The 19,726-nt window shown below is 40.3% G+C and overlaps 2 protein-coding genes across 2 annotated transcripts in view; one reads left to right on the top strand and one right to left on the bottom strand.

Moving 5' to 3' along the window:
* Positions 1-1,381: 1,381 nt before the first annotated feature.
* Positions 1,382-2,879, bottom strand: LOC131936159 (uncharacterized). Its single transcript, XM_059293069.1, has 3 exons — positions 2,869-2,879; positions 2,662-2,789; positions 1,382-2,547 (listed from the first exon to the last, which is right to left on the bottom strand). Exons 1-3 carry the CDS (start codon positions 2,877-2,879, stop codon positions 1,382-1,384), a joined length of 1,305 nt encoding a protein of 434 aa, XP_059149052.1.
* A 398-nt stretch (positions 2,880-3,277) lies between these two features.
* LOC131936158 (T-box transcription factor TBX3-like) overlaps positions 3,278-19,726 on the top strand; it is a 28,401-nt gene continuing 11,952 nt past the window's right edge. Inside the window, exons 1-3 of the mRNA XM_059293068.1 lie at positions 3,278-3,282; positions 4,528-4,623; positions 9,942-10,131. Of these exons, the coding sequence (XP_059149051.1) occupies positions 3,278-3,282; positions 4,528-4,623; positions 9,942-10,131 (291 nt within the window). The remainder of the gene's footprint in view (positions 3,283-4,527; positions 4,624-9,941; positions 10,132-19,726) is intronic.

Genomic DNA, 19,726 nt, shown 5'->3' with positions numbered 1-19,726 from the left:
GTCATAAAAAAACCTAAACCTACATCCACTACTATGCCTTACTCAACTCAACCAAAACCTAAACCTACATCCACTACTATGCCCTACTCAACTCAACCAAAACCTAAACCTACATCCACTACTATCCCCTAATCAACTCAACCAAAACTAAAATTTTAGCTTCTATCCTAGCATCTACCACATAAAAACTTTACGATATTTCCTTCAACACTAGCCTTTCACCCCCACCACCCACCTTACTTTCCCCCTCTTCACCATTTGCCTATCTAATTAATCTCGTCAATTTTATCTCTCTATCTGCCCTCGCCTACTTCTGCCCGCTCGCTTCCATTTACCAATATGCCCCGACACGTCCCCCTCTACCCCGCTAATCAACGCAAATTACCGAAAGCGATTCGGAGTAGCCGAAGAGTGAGATAAGCGTGTCACCCCCGTATTGTCTTACCCGCCGCTAGAGGGCGCACATTCGCCTTCCCAACATGCCGTTCGGTTTCTGAGACCGTGAGTTAATCAGACCCGGCGTATCAAACCTCCATCTGTTTGCAGCCTTCTAATCCTAGTGCCAGTGGACGCGTTGTGGGGAAATATGTCGTCGTATTGCACCCCCCACCCCCACCCTTCGATTCTTCTAGTGTTTGAATTCAAAATTGACTCCCCGTCGTAATGAGGCCTTAATAGAGCTATTACACTTTCACCCTCATCAGTGAAATCTTAATTTAATCTAATCTAACGCGAAATTGTGTACACCGCGAAAAAAAAAACCTGCAAGTAGATTTCTCTCCTAGATTACGGTCATGTTTTCTTGAAGTTTTATTGTACAAATACGCGATTGGAGAATTTTTTTTTTCATGATGTCAAATCACAGAACTAGCCTGACAGGAGTTTGAAGGGGAAAAAAAAAGTTGAAATAGATTTGAAGTGTGTATACTCCGCCAAGATGGTGGTTCCGTGTCAAACTATTGACTAGCACCGGTTGGCGAGTCGTTGACTAGACGTCTAGACGCGGCATGGCGAGCGTTCCCTATACTCAGGTCTTCGCCGCGCTCCCGTGTATTATTTGCGGCGCCCCTCCCCCTCCACCCCACTTATCTTTACAGCAACCGTTGGCTCCGTACTATGGCTCCAAATTTGAGACTCCTGCTCCGTAGTCGGCGTTTATGAAGCTATTATACGGTACAGCCGTCGTTGTTGGGCTGGTTTTTTTTAATGGTGCTTGTCGTTGAGATGATAGAGTTTGACCCTAGTCTGTGTTTCAAGCAAAGCGACGCTCTCCCGTCATCAACGTGATTTATACTAAAAATTGGGATGTTAAAACGTGTGTATGGTCTCGTGGAGATTAGTTAAGTTGTAGTGGATTAGGGATATGTTGGAGGATTAAGGGTCAAAAGGAGGATAAATCAAAGTCTGGTTTGATGTGTTGGATATGGGTTTTTAATTTACTGCAGATAAAGTGATATATAATGGTGGTTGACTGGGGTGATGTGGTTGACTGGTACTGTGGTTGACTGTGGTGCTGGGGTTGGCTGTGGTTAACTGTGGTACTGTGGTTGACTGTGGTATTGTGGTTGACTGTGGTACTGTGGTTGACTGTGGTACTGTGGTTGAGTGTGGTACTGTGGTTGACTGTGGTGCTGTAGTTGACTGTGGTACTGTGGTTGAGTGTGGTACTGTGGTTGACTGTGGTGCTGTAGTTGGCTGTGGTGCTGTAGTTGACTGTGATGCTGTAGTTGACTGTGGTGCTGTAGTTGACTGTGATGCTGTAGTTGACTGTGGTGCTGTAGTTGACTGTTGTGCTGTAGTTGACTGTGGTGCTGTAGTTGGCTGTGGTGCTGTAGTTGACTGTGGTGCTGTAGTTGACTGTGGTGCTGTAGTTGACTGTAGTGCTGTCTGGTTGCAATGTGGTGCTGTAGTTGACTGTGGTGCTGTAGCTGACTGTGGTGCTGTAGTTGACTGTGGTGCTGTAGTTGACTGTAGTGCTGTAGTTGACTGTAGTGCTGTAGTTGACTGTGGTGCTGTAGTTGACTGTGGTGCTGTAGTTGACTGTGGTGCTGTAGTTGGCTGTGGTGCTGTGGTTGGGTGTGGTGCTGTAGTTGACTGTGGTGCTGTAGTTGACTGTGGTGCTGTAGTTGACTGTGGTGCTGTAGTTGACTGTAGTGCTGTAGTTGACTGTGGTGCTGTAGTTGACTGTGGTGCTGTAGTTGACTGTGGTGCTGTAGTTGACTGTGGTGCTGTAGTTGACTGTGGTGCTGTGGTTGGGTGTGGTGCTGTAGTTGACTGTGGTGCTGTAGTTGACTGTGGTGCTGTAGTTGACTGTAGTGCTGTCTGGTTGCAATGTGGTGCTGTAGTTGACTGTGGTGCTGTAGTTGACTGTGATGCTGTAGTTGACTGTGGTGCTGTAGTTGACTGTGGTGCTGGGGTTGGGTGTGGTGCTGTAGTTGATTGTGTTGCTGTAGTTGACTGTGGTGCTGTAGTTGACTGTGGTGCTGGGGTTGACTGTGGTGCTGTAGTTGACTGTGGTGCTGTAGTTGACTGTGATGCTATAGTTGGCTGTGGTTGACTGTGGTACTGTCTAGTTCTGTGGTTAACTGTGGTGCTGTAGTTGACTGTGGTGCTGTAGTTGACTGTGGTGCTGTAGTTGACTGTGGTGCTGTCGTGTTGTACTGTGGTCGACTGTGGTGCTGTCTGGTTGCAATGTGATGCTGTAGTTGACTGTGGTACTGTGGTTGAGTGTGGTACTGTGGTTGAGTGTGGTACTGTGGTCGACTGGTGTGCTGTGGTTGCCTGTGATGCTGTGGTTGAGTATGATGTTGTGGTTGAGTATGATGTTGTCTAGCTGTTGTGTTCCGGTTGAAAAGGTTCCCTGTATACCAGGCCGCCATGTCCAAAGGTCACGGTAAAAACAAACGTCTCAGAAGAAAAAAAAATTCACCCGAAATTAAACACAAAATCTATTCAAATCAGAAAGAATTACCAAAAAGACAAAATGATCACAAAGGCTGAATGACCACAAAAGCATGCATCTATAATTATCAGAAAAATATATTAGATGACTATGAGATAAACGTAAAAATACAATGTGGTATATTACAATATAACATTAAATTTAATCTTAATGTTTGTCCCAATTAAAGGAATATATTATGAGCTAAACAAAAGCTAATTAGGGTGCTATCGTAAAGAAGTTATGTTTTTATGATAGCATACAATTTAATCTAACATTTTTAGATCATTGAATTGTGAAGTTGGTTTCTGATTGTTTAAGAATTGTCAGTCGGCTATGGCGTATCCGCTTAGTTCATTGTCTTCTGCGGTTTGCCAATCGGCCCTTTATCCCAATCGGCCTTTTGTCCGTGTCCTTTCTTTTATTCAGGGATGCGAGCATTGTATGGGAATAGTAAATGTGACTCAAATATTCTTATGATGTTTGTTTTGATATGAGAGGCAGAATATCTGAGTAAAATCCCTTAAAAGTTTCAACTAATCTTATAGTTTGGAACTTACTGATGCAATACATTGACACAATGCAAGGCATTTCATTTCATAAAACTATAAAGCCGCTTTGTGACCGACTAGTTTTCATGCTACTTTTTTTTGTTGCAACCTAAAAACGGACTTAAAAAGCTACATACTACAAACAAAAAGAGCCTCTTATCTATATACAGATCTAGTCGTACGTTGTTTTATTATTTGGGAAGGGGGTGGTGTTTGTGGTTTAGCCTCCATCGAATTTTATCGAGACTCCATGTCTATATAAAGAATAATTAAAGCCCAAATACGTTATACAAAAACATAAAATACAAATATGTGAATTAATTATTAACCTTTCATATAATTAGTTTTAGAATAAATATTGTTTTTTTTTTTAAATTCAGCAAAAGACAGTTCCCCCCCCCCCCTCCCCCTCCCCCCGTATGACATATCCTATAGTATCGCCTATTCTTCTTATCCATTAACCATAACTACATATTTAAATAGCGATTTTAATTCACTGTAGGAACCAACTCTAGATTGGTTTAACATTATAGACCTGGGTTACTTTGATCTGGTGAAGGACTGGTGGTTGGGTAGCTCCTCTAACTGGCGGGGTTAAAGGTTTAGGTTCGAACACAGGTACACAAAAAACGTAACGAAATACTTGGTCTAGGCCTGTTGAAAGTTATTCCTCGTTCAAAAGTAAAACATCATATTGTCACGTGTATTCTTTTATTGTATTTGTTACATAAAATTATACAACTAGAAATTAACAATAGTTTCTTAGTTTGTTTTTATTATTGAAAAATTGATACGTTCATTTGCATACTCTAAAAATACATAGTATAATCATCATAGATTGTGGTTAAATATGTTTAAATGAAATCAAACATACATACAATATGCTATAAATCGTATATGACTGTTAAAATGCATGTATTGTCTCAAATATGTTGTTTTGATGGTAATACGTGTATGTAAAAATATACAATATAATCCTACGACTATTGCGGTGATATTGGGACTATCTGACAAGTTTTATTTCCGGTTTTACAGGAGAATGTTCCCGTCTTTCAAGGTCAAGGTCAGTGGCCTAGATAAGAAAGCCAAGTATATTCTACTGATGGACATCGTACCTGTGGACGACTGCAGGTAAACAGGTTTTTATTTATTTTTTAAATATTTTTCATCTACAATAATCCTAGCTGGTCCGGTCTAAGGACAGTTGGAGAGTTTGGCGAGTAAAGCATCAGTCCAATAAGCTTGCGGGCATATACAGGTCAGATGAAGCAAACTTTGTTTCTGTGACCTCGACAAATGAAACTATAGTGTGGTCAGTTGTACGCCTATAAAATAGACATTCATCAGAGCTTGGTGGGTTTAGGGAAGCATGAAAAAAAAATCAAGGAATGGAGCTTGAGACTTGAGGGTTTGCACTCAAGAGCTCTATCAATCCGCCACCCCATTCCACACTAGCTGCAAGATTATTAGAGTTAGCATGAAAAGTAGGATGTAGTGGTAGCTGTACTGATAGTAAGACAAGCAATAGGACAACCAGTAGGACAACTAGTAGGACACACAACCAGTAGGACAGACAACCAGTAGGACAACCAGTAGGACAACCAGTAGGACAGACAACCAGTAGAACAACCAGTAGGACAGACAACCAGTAGGACAGACAACCAGTAGGACAACCAGTAGGACAACATGTAGGACAAACAACCAGTAGGACAGACAACCAGTGGGACAACCAGTAGGACAACCAGTAGGACCACATGTAGGACAACCAGTAGGACAGACAACCAGTAGGACAGACAACCAGTAGGACAGACAACCAGTAGGACAGACAACCAGTAGGACAGACAACCAGTAGGACAACCACTAGGACAGACAACCAGTAGGACAAACAACCAGTAGGACAGACAACAAGTAGGACAACCAGTAGGACAACCAGTAGGACAGACAACCAGTAGGACGACCAGTAAGACAGACAACCGGTAGGACAACCACTAGGATAGACTACCACTAGGATTGACAACCAGTAGGACAGACAACCAGTAGGACAACCAGTAGGACAGACAACCAGTAGGACAGACAACCAGTAGGACAACCAGTAGGACAGACAACCAGTAGGACAGACAACCAGTAGGACAACCAGTAGGACAGACAACCAGTAGGACAGACAACCAGTAGGACAGACAACCAGTAGGACAGACAACCAGTAGGACAGACAACCAGTAGGACAACCAGTAGGACAGACAACCACTAGGACAAACAACCAGTAGGACAGACAACAAGTAGGACAACCAGTAGGACAGACAACCAGTAGGACAACCAGTAGGACAGACAACCAGTAGGACAGACAACCAGTAGGACAGACAACCAGTAGGACAGACAACCAGTAGGACAACCAGTAGGACAGACAACCAGTAGGACAACCAGTAGTACAGACAACCAGTAGGACAGACAACCAGTAGGACATCCAGTAGGACAGATAACCAGTAGGACAGACAACCAGTAAGACAACCAGTAGGACAGACAACCAGTAGGACAGACAACCAGTAGGACAACCAGTAGGACAGACAACCAGTAGGACAACCAGTAGGACAACCAGTAGGACAGACAACCAGTAGGACAGACAACCAGTAGGACAGACAACCAGTAGGACAACCAGTAGGACAGACAACCAGTAGGACAACCAGTAGGACAACCAGTGGGACAGACAACCAGTAGGACAGACAACCAGTAGGACAGACAACCAGTAGGACAGACAACCAGTAGGACAACCAGTAGGACAACCAGCAGGACAACCAGTAGGACAGACAACTAGTAGGACAGACAACCAGTAGGACAACCAGTGTAACTTGTAACACCACTAGCCTACCCGTATCTCTTGTAGACACAGCATGGGGTATAACTCCAGCTCTAGGTAAAAATTCTTCCTCATTGTTGCCTATACAATACACCTCTGCATATGTAAATGCTAAGGTGTAAGTTAAATAAATTATTAGATGCTACCGAATACATGAAATTATAATGATTAATTATAATAATTAATTTCAAAAATGCAAATGGAATTAAGTTAATCTAGATTAAGCGATCATGATGACCTAGGTCATTGTGATCTTTGAATATTACACCATGCATTATGGGACTCGTGCGCATTTAAACTATTTATAGACTAGGATTTTTTAAGATGAGATGGATACATAGTGTAGTAGAAACATATCTGATAAACATCTATTTGTTTCGTCAAAGTTCGCATTTTACTGTAAGATCTCGCTGCTTTGGTAGAAAATCGCCCTAATATTTGTTCATTTATATATGTACAGGTAAACGTAATGTATGTTCATATAACAAGTATACGTATGCGTTTTAGCATAAGGCTGCACACCGTAACAGACAGACAAATGTATGTAAACGTAGAGTGTTAAGATCAAATGGGCTTAGCGTATACCTGATAATATGTTAAAACATATCGATTTCAAAGGAATCAATTTATCAACATGCATAAGGTAACAGCTGGGTGTCCCCCCCCCCCCCACCCCCGACCCCACCCCCTTCCCCCCGCCCCCACATTCATGACATCAAAGTTTTAACCGTGTTAACTCTACCGGCTAATATATACAGGATAATGCTGTACTAAATGATGCTGGCTAATGCTACAATGGTTAATGATACGCTGGATATAATTCAATTAAAACACTTTGAAATTTAAGCATTGAGCCTTAATGTAATAAACGAGTGATGTGGAATAGTGGTAATATTGAATAAACTTAGATGTGAATTGCGATTGATTCTAATGCATCTTCTAGGCTCCTTATAAATACCAAACTTCGTGACAATTGACTTTAGCTTATTTAAAAACTAAACATAACTCATACAAGATGATGGTATTGCATGGTAGAGGGGTAGTGTCCACAAATACAAACTTGAAAGTGCTCGAGTTTGAATCCTAGTTTTGGAGTCCATGTGATGCTTACTGTCACCTCAAAGTTCACTCGGGTAATTGGGAAAATGAAAGACTGCTTGGCAGTAAGCCAAATCTTTTATAAACATAAACTCTATTTCATCAGCACAATGATAATGGGTTCTGATATACTATTTAACATTTTAAAGTCAGTCAGAATTGTCTTCCCCCAATATCTAATCACTTCCCTACTAAATACGTGAAAACTGTGAAGGTTTAATGTAGAGGGAATTTGGTAATTTTGGACTGGCTATTTTATAACCCCGTATAGTTATAAGTTGTAAGATTGTATTGTACCAAGTATCCCACGCTAAACATAGATTTAACCCTCGGATTAACAGTGGCAATAGGGTTGTGCGGAAGTACGTCTAACAGGAAAGGGGCCCAAATCTGATATCTCACGACACGAGATCAAGAAATCATTTGCTGTCAAATTGTTTATAAGGTCTTCGACCTACCTGCACATTACAACTAACCACACTTACCTGAGCATTATACCAAACCTGCCTGCACGTTAAACCAAACCTACCTGCACGTTAAACCAAACCTTCCTGTCCATTAAACCAAACCCACCATGAACCTACCTGCACGTTAAACCAAACCCACCTTTTAACGAGACAGACCCCAGCTTCCGGTTTGGTTTTTGGACGACGTCACAAGTCTGCTGGTTAATTGTAGCTCATTCCGCCCAGTTAGAGCGCAGACGACAAGTTTGTGACGCGTCTGCCCCGCGAGTTATACGCTTACATCTCCCGCCTTCGGGCTTTCCCGAATTAATGTCAGGAAACATTACCTGGCAGCAGGCGGGCGACCCTGCGACAGGCGAGCCTGCGACAGGCGACCCCCGGACAGGGCGGGCTGTAAACAATGAGACGTCAGCAAACAATTTACAACCTACAGCAGACTTGTGCCTGACTAATGGTTGCAGGGACGGGAACTAGTGGCCTTGACCTTCGTGGTAACATTGGCATAGTGTCCACGGCGGAAATGTATCGGTTTCGGCCTTTGACACATATCGGCCAATAGTCCATGTCGGTCAATGGTCATTGTCGGCCATTGGTAGATGTCGGTCATTGTCCATGCGGCCATTATCAATTTTCGGTTTCTAGTCCAAGGCGTTCTTGCTTCTCTGTGGGCCATTTTTCAATATCAGCATCTATAAAGATCACTTGTCCATCCTGATTATTTGTTAAACTCAGCTATTTGTCTATGTTTGCCACATGTCCATAGTGACAAATTGTCTCTAAAATTTCATACAATGTATGTTGTTTGTAAGCTTGTTTCTGTTGGGCGTAGGTCTTGCGGCCTTCTAAAGCTGTTGCTTTGTTCACAACGTCTATTTGTGGGTTTGTAGCTTAATTGTATGACTTAATTTTTACCCACTTCAAATGCAGCTATTTCGAAAATATTTCTTCCACGATAATAATACAGCGCTGGAATATTGTTAATCTAGTTAAAAATTAAATCGGTCATTAAAAATTAATTTTCAGATTAGCATATTCAGTAACATAAAGGGGGATAACAAGATTAATCAGTAACGATTATACTCCACCAGTCCTTGTGAGTTGTGTTCACTGATGATTTCTTAGCATGAACTGGGGGGAAAGGGGAGATAATTCTCGTTTAGCGTTTTTAAACCACAGGTTTTTAGTCGAGTTAGGGGTAGATAATTGTCGTTTAGAGTTTTATTAAAGCACATGTTTTAAGTTGTGTGGATGTCGCCTTAATCAAATGAACAAAATTAACAGATAAACATGGTACATTTATTTCCCTAACGTCAGTTGGGTACCCATCAGAACTGGGTGGACTCAGGGACGTTCTACCGAGTTTTCTAAACGTGAATATCTGATAACACTTGCATTTCTACAATATACAAATACTAAATTATATAAAATAAAACAATTTTAAAAAACATGTAAATATAATAAAGCGGGAGTGATCTTCCCTAAACTTTCTCGAATATTCTTTTATAACACTACGGGGGACGGCAACTCGGGACACAGACACGATTTTAATCAATTTTTAATTACTTAAACTTTTTATAATAGAATAGAATCTCGTAGAAAAAAGAATTGCGCACCAACTGAACTGCAAACAATGCGTGTATTAAAAAATTACTCAAATATTAAACAGAAAACAGAAATCTAGTTCTTTTCCTTATATGTGAAATTTCATCTATCAGAAACGGTACTCAAATTATAGGCTTTTGAAAATATTGAAAGAAGAATACATTTCACTTCCAGTTACCGCAAATCGATGAAATGTTGAAACATAACTTCAAATTTGATGTGTGGTTATTTTCAGCCATTTGTGTGAAAATTTATTATCAATATCACACATACACACACACATACCCACACACACATACACACAATTAAAACAGAGACTGATGTCATTTAATGGAACTTATGACGTCATATTCAGCATTTGAACTCAAGGCAGCTTATTACCTCAGATTTTCATCCATTGTTATAACCTAATCATGAATGTTCTCCTACAGGTACAAGTTCCACAACGGCAAATGGTCAATAGCAGGCAAGGCTGACCCTGAGATGCCCCGGCGGATGTACATCCACCCCGACTCCCCCTGCACGGGCGAGCAGTGGATGCAGAAGTCCATCAGTTTCCAGAAACTTAAGCTGACCAACAACATCGCAGACAAAAATGGCTATGTAAGTCGTGACATGGTCGTAAGTGGATTTTCTCTACTCTTTAGTTAAGCTTAGGGTAACTCTAGGTAACTAATGACGTAAGTAGTGCTAGTTATCTTAGCTTAGGATAACTCTAGGTAACTGATGACGTAAGTAATGCTAGTTACCTTGACTTAAGGTAACTCTAGGTGACTAATGACGTAAGTAATGCTAGTTACCTTGACCAATGAACTACCGAAGTTAGAGTTTCTCTGTTGAGATTCTGTAAAAGACATCTTAGATCCTCTCGCTAGGACTTTGAACAGTTTTATTAGATTCCCTGATTAAATAAGCCATTTTATCCTTTTGCCAATGTAGATTAGAAGACTATGAAACAAAATAGACAACAGTGGCCATTTAATAATTACCACGTGACTTACATGCTATACTTATTTATATTATCCAAAATTCGTAAACAAAATAAATTGTATCTTCAATGTTATATAAGAAGATAGCCGGATAATTGTCACGTTTGACTGGTCGAACTCCTTAGTTTGATTCTTGAAGCTTCTTTGTTCGAGTCTTGAATCATGCATTTCATCATCTTTGTTCGATTGTAGAATCGTGTAAATGAAAGGAAAATATCAGTTGGCTTGGTGCTTCGTACTTGTCAATGTTGATATGGAGGGAAACGTGTTGTTATCCTAATGTAGAAATTCAAGATTTAGAAATGTAGGTTTCTAATATTATCTTAATGACCGATAAAGACAGATGCCGACATGATCGATAGCTGATATAGGCAGAAAACTAAAAAAACTAAGAAATATATTTTTTTAATAAAATTACTGCCTAATTGATTAAATATTTAAATTAAAATGAAATTTATATATATATATATATATATATATATATATATATATATATATATATATATATATATATATATATATATATCACGTTGCTGGGTGTTGCTGTTAAAAAGATATCATTTGTCTCATAAACTTACAATCCCCATAACTACTTGCTACGTGTCGAAAAAGAAAACAATATTGAAAACAAAACAAAAGACAACTACCCATCCCTTCCCCCCCCCCCACTCCAAATCTCAACTATATGATGCTTAAATACCTTGTTTCTTAAAGACTTTACAGAACGGTTAATCTTCTAAAAGTAACAAGATATCACCTGCGTGAAATGTTCGTAAAGTCGCTTTTAAAATTAAATGAATTTTGTTAATATAGGTTCAGTGTTTCTTCCAGACTTTTTTCTCCGGGGGGGGGCGCTTGAAATCTTCGGGGGGGGGGGGCGGTAAACTTTCTTCGGGGGGGGGGCGGACACTGTTAAAAGTATATATTTTCTATATAAAATATATAAATTTCATTTCGTTCGGGGGGGGGGGGGGCGGAAAAAATTTTTCGGGGGGGCTTCGCCCCCCCGAAGAGATGCCTGGAAGAAACTCTGTATAGGTTGCAAATCCTGAATAGCCTACTCTTAACTGTTGTGAATACTTCGACTTTGTCAATAAACAATGTAAATTTTGTCTAAATCTACTATTTAAATGAGTTGCTTAATTCCAAATAGATTGGTTTCTTTGTGATGTAATAAGTTAGAAAAAAAAGCAACTTCGGAATTTTTAGTTTTTTATTTAACAGTATAGAAGAATTTTTATTTAGTTAAGTGTTGTCTTTGCATTTGGATTTTAATTTTCTTAAATAATTTAGCTTAAGCCAAACTTTAACTCAAAACTCGTTTCATGGAGATAAAATCAGGGTGCCGGACTTAATGGCTTTGTTAATTAGCGCTGGGAATGTAGCAGCCTACGACCGTGTGCCGGATAGAATTAGCCGGTTAAGACACAAGGACCTGGCACCCACTACGACGCCAGAATCCAGGCACCACCAGGAACAGCAGCACACCCGTTTCCCCGGGTCCGGCGCGACTACCCATCCCCCCGGAGCGTCTGCCCCATACATTACCCCACCAGTTGCGCGCCAACCCCGTTAGAAGAGTGGCGCACAAAGTGAAAGGGGGGACAACTTTATCACGGAGAGTTGTTTTCCCCTTAAAGCAAACACATCCCATTAGTTGTGAAGGAACGCCGAGAGTTTGAGTCTGGAAGACATCGCCAATGTATGTGTTAAATGCTTGGTATTTGCTTAAGGAATAAGACATTTATCTAAATCTTCATTCCACCGTTCGCGTTTGTTTCGGCTATTTACGTTTACATATTACGTTTAATAGTATTTCTTTCAGTCGCCATTTCTGTATTGTATAACAAAATTGCTGAACGGCACGGAGCTAAGTCATACCCAGGTTCGAATCCAATTCACGCAGTTATGCTGTCAATGTTTGCTCTGTTTATTTTAACCAGAGCTGCGATATCTTAACCCCATAACTCTCATACCTTGATAATTCCAAACCTTAATCTTAACCCCATAACTGTCACACCTTGACAGTTCCAAACCTTAAGCTTAATCCTTTCTCTTTATACCAATAAACTTAAGCCATACCCAAACCCATAGTACAAGAATGGCTTTACCAACTATTTTCTACATTAGCATATGTGGGTACGGCTAAACGATTTGTATGGTGAAACAAGTTTAATGGAGACATCGTGAGTTTGATTTCAGATGCGCGTGTGGTTTAGGGCCTTGATAAGTTGAGGGGTTGGGTTCATATTTTGATAACCCCTGATTACTGAGAAGGTAAGGGCAAGGGAGATAAGTGCCAGCATAATTAACAATCGAGTTATTTCTCTTTAATCTCACCGAGAGAGTGAAGAGGTAGATTGAGGTGGGAGTGAAAAGAAAAAGAGAAAATTCCGGAGCCCTGTAGAAGTGACATCACCGACGACTGGAAGAATCATTGATCATCATCCTTTTACTGCCTGTCTGGAATTGGCGACTCCAGAAGTGGGACGGGGGGGGGGGGGGTGTTACGACCAGATAAATCTCATGACTCTGTGGAGTCTGGAGTCTGTGCTGACGCCGGTTCTTGTGAGAGCTTCCCCTCGGTGTAGAGTCTGACATAGTGGAGTCATTAATGTATCATCTGGACCGTATTTAGCGGGCAGCTTAGGATTCCTAGTGGCTGGGGTAATGAGCCGGCTCTTGGGGGAGGGGGGGAGTTCTTAGACTTGAGCTTGTTCTGAAAGAGTTATGTATAGGGTGGGATTAGTGAGGGGGGGGGGTTAATAGATATAAGAGAACAAGGGCGAAGTTGGCTTAAGCGTTTTGTGGGATTGATGACGTATGTTTAGCGTATAGCATGTTTGATGTATGGCGATATAGCGTTGACTATTTTCGACGTAACAGGGTTGTGATTAATGCCAAACTGTCAGGCGTTCAGTAATGAGGCGGGGGTCTTGAATCTGAGACTGTATCTTATATTAAAACATAGGCTCGTCTCAGTGTGATGGACATAATAACTTAATGGCCATGGTCCAGACGTATACACACCCTCTGGGGTACCCCTACTGCCTTCTGACCAAACCATCAGTTTTAATACACGCACACTCTGCTGTACTAATAAAACAAACACATCACTCCGCCGGTGATTTGACGAGATCGATCACTCCTGAAATTATCGATTGGTTGCGTGAGCTGGGGGTGAGGCCCGCGGGTGGCCCAGACATTGTCACATCCCCAGTCTGACAGGAGGTGTGGCCGGCCCGGGGGATTGGGCAGATCGAAGACACAATGTATTGATCACTCAGTATATCGGCATGCACGGCTCGGGTCCGGAGGATGGGGGGGGGGGGGGGGCTGTGTCAGTTGGATACTTGATGAGTAACTTTTAGGACACTCGGATATATATATATATATATATATATATATATATATATATATATATATATATATATATATATATATATATATATATATATATATATATATATATATATATATATTTGTGTGTGTATGTATATAACTTTAGCATGATAAATAAACCGGAACAAGGACTATTCTACTTTAGACCTACTCTTTTCTCTCTAGATGTGACTCACAGCCGTAAGTGTTGACTGTAAGTGTAAATAAAATAAAAAGTTTAAGATGAAGTGCCGAGACGATTGAGTAGAATCCGTCTTGAAAAAGCGTTCATGTGATTCAAGTAGATCGCGCCTATGTTGTTTTATTGTCTCCATTACAAAGACCTTCTACTACTTTATTTTGTATCGCCTTTGTAATAGTCTTAAAGTTTATATGAAAAAAGTTGTCATTTTATTGAAAAACTATTTAAAATCTCTCCCAAAATTACATTCCTTGTGCTGTCGTCCGTTTGTATAACGTTTATTCTGCAGCGTTTTCTTGCTTTTTAACTACATCACTGTGGTTAAACTTTTATATGAACTCGAAAAATTGGCCCTTCTCCGTCTGAATAGTTCCCTAGGTTGCACTCAGCGACCAATTCACGAAATATTTAAATACTCGAGGCCCGCGTCTCCTTCTCCGCCCGACAGAGGGGCAGAAATTTTATTGGATGCGTTGTCTCGGTCAGATTTACAGCACCATATAACATGGCCCGGAAAGAAAGAAATCACCAACCAGGCGACGGCGGTTGGTCCATAATTTTCCGTTAAAAATTATTGAATCCACAAAAGTCTTGTCAGCCCGACGTTCGGGCCGACCGTCTGGCTAGCCGCGTCCGTCGAGTTTGACGGGGCAGAGGTTTACAGCAGAAAAATGTCGCTATGAAACCTTGTTTGATGGGTATAAATGATAGCCCGTGTTAATATCTCGTTGACGTCCGCTCCACCACGCCGGTCCCGGCGATAGGTAGGTGCTACCCGCGGCCCCCGGTCCGGATAGCACGAACACCACAGAAACAAAACCCCGCCTATTCCCCGGACGCCGGTCGCGATAACCACCACAGACGGGGGTTTGCTGAAGTAAACAGACGGTTTTATTTTCCTTCGCAAATCGCAGTTGCATAAAAGTGGGAATATGTTTTTTAATTCCTGTGTTTATGACAAGTCTGACAGGAAACAGGTATTGAATGGCCACCCAAAGAGGCGCCGCCGACTGCTAGATAAACCGATGCTTATATTCAGCTAATTTTAGCGCCGATGAAGAGAAGCGCTCATGGACGCTTGGCTTCCCAAATTTCCAATATTTATCTTGTCTTTTCACACCTGGAGAAAAAATGAACAATCGAATCTCTTGTTGTGGAGAGTGGAGATTATGAGAAATGACGTCATCACTTCTTGACGTCTTCATTTTATCACTCAAAACTAAAACAACTTGGACACAAAATATAAACGCCTCATTTGCAACAGAAATACATAGTTCTATCAAGTGAATAAAAGACCCATTAAGCCAATGTGAGGACCCTTGACGGGACTGTACTAGTCGTGTGACCCTAACAACTTAGTGTGAGCACCACTGTGATACTCGATTGATCATTTGTCCCTACAACAAAGTTTGAATACTTAAAACCGTATAGCACTTCTAGATAATACAACAGCAGTCTTTTTACCATGCAAGAAACATTTCCTTGTAATTAGTTTATGTTGGAGATCTTTCGAATCAGAAGTTCTCAAAATCTGTGTTGGGCGAGGTCAAAGTTCGTTACCAGCCAGAATTCGACGATCCTGAACTCAAGGTGTCTGGGTACTCCCATAGAGAAGAGAGACACAATTCACAATGTAACTAGTCAGTGAAGAAGTAAACAGGTACACTTTTCGAGGGGTAAAAAAACACTATTGAAGCTGTGTAGGATTATTTTTGTTGTTTTATTTTTCTTGTGTACAGAAACTGGAATTCTTCTTCTTCGTTCTTAATTGAGAATATGGTGGAGGATTCTGGAATAAAGGTTGACTTTCGCACTCGAAACTATTTTACCAAATTATTAAATTATTTTTTCCAATTACTTTAAACAATCAAGTTACCATTAGAATTTGTGTCAATTGAAATTAATAAAATAAATTACAAAAATAATTTACTTAATAAATTTCAAACCAGTCTGAATACATTATAATTTACCGAATTTCAAATTAAAGATTAAAAAGAATATTTTACGGTACGTATGTTTCGCAAAATATTTTCTTGAGATGCCAAAATATCATCCGTCGGCCCGTTTAGATAGACGTTCGGCATTTACACTGTGGATTCGAGACTGCATAAATCAAGTAGTTCATTGGTAGAATTACTGCACAATTCAAGTAGTCCAGTTGTAGATCAAAACATTTAACATACAATATGACATCGGTAGAAATAGATCAACAATTATAACATATAGATGGAAATGAATCATTAACATATATTACACATCAGTACCACGTAGCAATTAAATATTACGCACACATTCTCAGCAGTAGTGAAATAAAATAAAGCTATAGACAATCAACGGAACGGGACAAAATGTCCCCTAACATCATTGCTGTAAGGTCACATACCATGTGAGAGGTGATCAGCGAAACACCTGCAATGTGTTTGTGCTGCGATGGCCGTCGACCGAACCACAGCCATATGTTAAACTCGACTGATATGCCGACGTGTGTTTGTGTGTTTTGTACATACGTGCTTTTCACAATGTGCTGAATCGAAGTCGGCGTGTTGAATAGAATTTAACATACAGACCACACTTCCATTTTGGGGGCGAGATTTGCCCAGAGATAGCGCCCTTACATCACCGAGTCGTGACGGGGGTCAATAGGCAACACGGACCCCCCAGGGAGGGGAAACCTTACCTGTTGCGCCTGTCGCTATGGATGGGTGGCTCCAACACGTTCAACATCGCGGGCCGTTCCTCTCGGCGGGCCGACCGTTAATCCACGGGATTTCAAGGCAGATCGCGCTCAATCCGCCCGGCCCTGCTTCTAATCAACCGAGGGGAGGCCGTTCCCGTCGACGGGACCTAATTATAGAGTTAACACCTTCCTCACAGCGCTTGAGTGATCTGAGGGTCGGGCTAGAAATCTGATCTAGCTCAATTCAATGTGAGGGGCGATTTCAATTCGCAAGTCTAGTGTTGCCGTCTGATAGATGTATTCTGCAGACAGTAGTCATTGTAAGGTACTGGTCCCACAACGGCACCATAAGCCGTACTATTCAGATAATATATAGACATGCATATATATATATATATATATATATATATATATATATATATATATATATATATATATATATATATATATATATATATATATATATATATATATATATATAGTTCAAAACACAGAGTTAACTCACTACATCACTTCACATGTTCTTTAACTAAAAAGAACATATGGATATAGTTCAACTACTAAAATAGTCATATATATATATATATATATATATATATATATATATATATATATATATATATATATATATATATATATAGCCTTCATTTATATCATCTACATACGTATAAATCCAATGATGTGCGATTTTGTAATGATCAAAAGCGCCGATACAAGTGTAGCATATTTACACCAGACATCGTTAGGGCCATATTTAAGTAGTGGCACCCTCTGTTAACATCGCCAGCTTTTATCAGCTAATCCAGTTTCCTCACATTAAAGCTTCCCGAAGCTGTGAAGGCTAAGCCCATGGATCCCACAGCATCTAAACCTGGCTCTTTCTACTCCCGGCTCCATGAGCCGGAGAGCCAGGTATCAATCAGGCAGCCTGTATGCCACAAGAGTCGCGTTAAGCCGGGAATTGTGTGCGGGATTATAACTAGTGCGCATGCGCGCTTCCCCTCAATGGAGGTAAGATTGTGTGTGTATAGCTTTCAGATGAAGACTCAGAGCGCAGATGACGGACTGACCGATAACATCGGAACTTAGCACTTCATAAAAAGGATTCCATTCATTCACCGGTTTTCTATTTTTTCCCCAACTGATGAAGTAAAAGAAGAAAAAAGCGAGCCGTTTGTCTAAAAGCTGGAAAGGTGGTAAACGCTGCCACATCCCACCTTCAGTGTGCAGATGTTGCAGCGACTCGGGCTGAGAATCAGGGTGGAAAACAGTTGCAGTGCATATGGTGCATGGTGTTGGTGGGGGATTTGCATATGGTGGAGGAAGTTGGTGAGGGTTTTTTTACCAACTAGAGATCGATTGGTTCATCAATTCGCACACCTATCTTCAACACAGTTATTACATGTTTTTATACATACCACATTGTTGTTCGTTATATATATATATATATATATATATATATATATATATATATATATATATAGTTTCTTAAATGTACCAAATAGAGAATTATATTGTCTAATCAGGGTCATTAAGTATTTCTTCCCATTTAGAGATCAGCCTGAAGTTGTACTATGAATTAGGCCTGTCGTAACACTTGAAAAAGTCGTGTCTTCATACTAAGAAATCCTTCCAATATAGGCAATACAGTCTAGTCTAGTTTCTCCAACGGTCCCCACACAATACAGTCTAGTCTAGTTTCTCTATCTGTCCCCAGGCAATACGGTCTAGTCTAGTTTCACTAACTGTCCACAGACATCTTGGATTAGGCTAGCTCACCCACCTGTCCCCACACACTGACCAACTACTTCCGGTTCTGGCCATGACCTTGTTTTATCCCACGTGATTTTAAATTGTTTTAGAACGTCTCCTCCTGTACTGTAAAACCCTTGCTGTTTCCCACTGACGCTCCATGTGTCTAAAAAAAAGTCTGTGGTCACGACTGTTCTAGAAATAAGTTCGACACGAAACACACTCAATAGACCGGTACGCACCAACAATTTTCTATTCACAGCAGAAAAATGCGCATCCCTTTGAAACTGGGACTTCAAACAAAACAAGACAAAAAAGATTAGTGTTATTAAATTCCGCTTTCTGCGGCGAGATTTACGAAATGGCGCCAATTGTCGGAATGAAACTAACCTAGACAAACATTAAGTCATGTTTTTATTCGGGGGGATTTAAAAACATTTAACTTTTATTCCGTTTCCTTTTTTAGGTTTTTATTTTTCTTTTCCCCCCGAGTGGTTCCGTTCAAGTCTTCGTGTGAAAAAAGATATAAATTTTTTATCCCTCTGATCCGAGCAGAATCGGCGTAGGATAAATTTTTTATGAAATATGTTTTATGTGTATGGGATAGGGAACTATTTGTGTAGCAATAGACGTTAAAACAGTTTAATCCAGTGCGTTTTTAACGACGGAGTTACCTGTCCTTACGTAGGTGGCACCTTCAGTTAAAATGGTTAATTATCATAATACATGACGATTAAAAAAATATTTTATAACAGTATGAGTTAAATTTTTAAACTTTCTTATATAGGCTCTATAAAATATATAGGGAAACAAAAAAAGCTATACATACATCTAGAATATTCTACATCTTCTATATTAATTGTAATGTTAGCGTTGTCCTAATTATTTGTCATTAAGCATCGTAAAAAATCTTTTATCGCCTGCCCACCCCTCTCATCCATCACTTATCTAGTTTTACCAAAGAGATTATTGCTGATTTAAAGAACGAAGACGCAAGCCGTCTATGGTCGAACAATTTGATAGAACATAACTTCAGTATCATAACGAAAATTGTAATCACGTTTGAAACTCACGATAAAACGTCATTTTCATTATTGAAATATTTTCTAATTTATTTATTGATGTATATTTTAAAATGTAGATTGCACATATCTGTCAACATTTTACCACCTCCCACCACCCCACTACCACTATCTCGTACCTCCCCTAAGACTA

Source organism: Physella acuta, unplaced genomic scaffold (assembly GCF_028476545.2).
Source record: "Physella acuta isolate Inbredline_101_S28 unplaced genomic scaffold, ASM2847654v3 ptg000170l, whole genome shotgun sequence".
NCBI classification, from domain to species: Eukaryota; Metazoa; Mollusca; class Gastropoda; family Physidae; genus Physella; species Physella acuta.
The sequence above is the reverse complement of the archived record's forward strand: the minus strand, read 5'-3'. Positions and strand labels throughout refer to the sequence as shown.

Excerpts from the sequence above, each read along its gene's own strand:
- LOC131936159 (XM_059293069.1), bottom strand. Across the intron at positions 2,548-2,661 it reads CAGCACCACAGTCGACCACA|CCAACTATAGCATCACAGTC; the intron begins GTACAACACGAC and ends AGTCAACCACAG.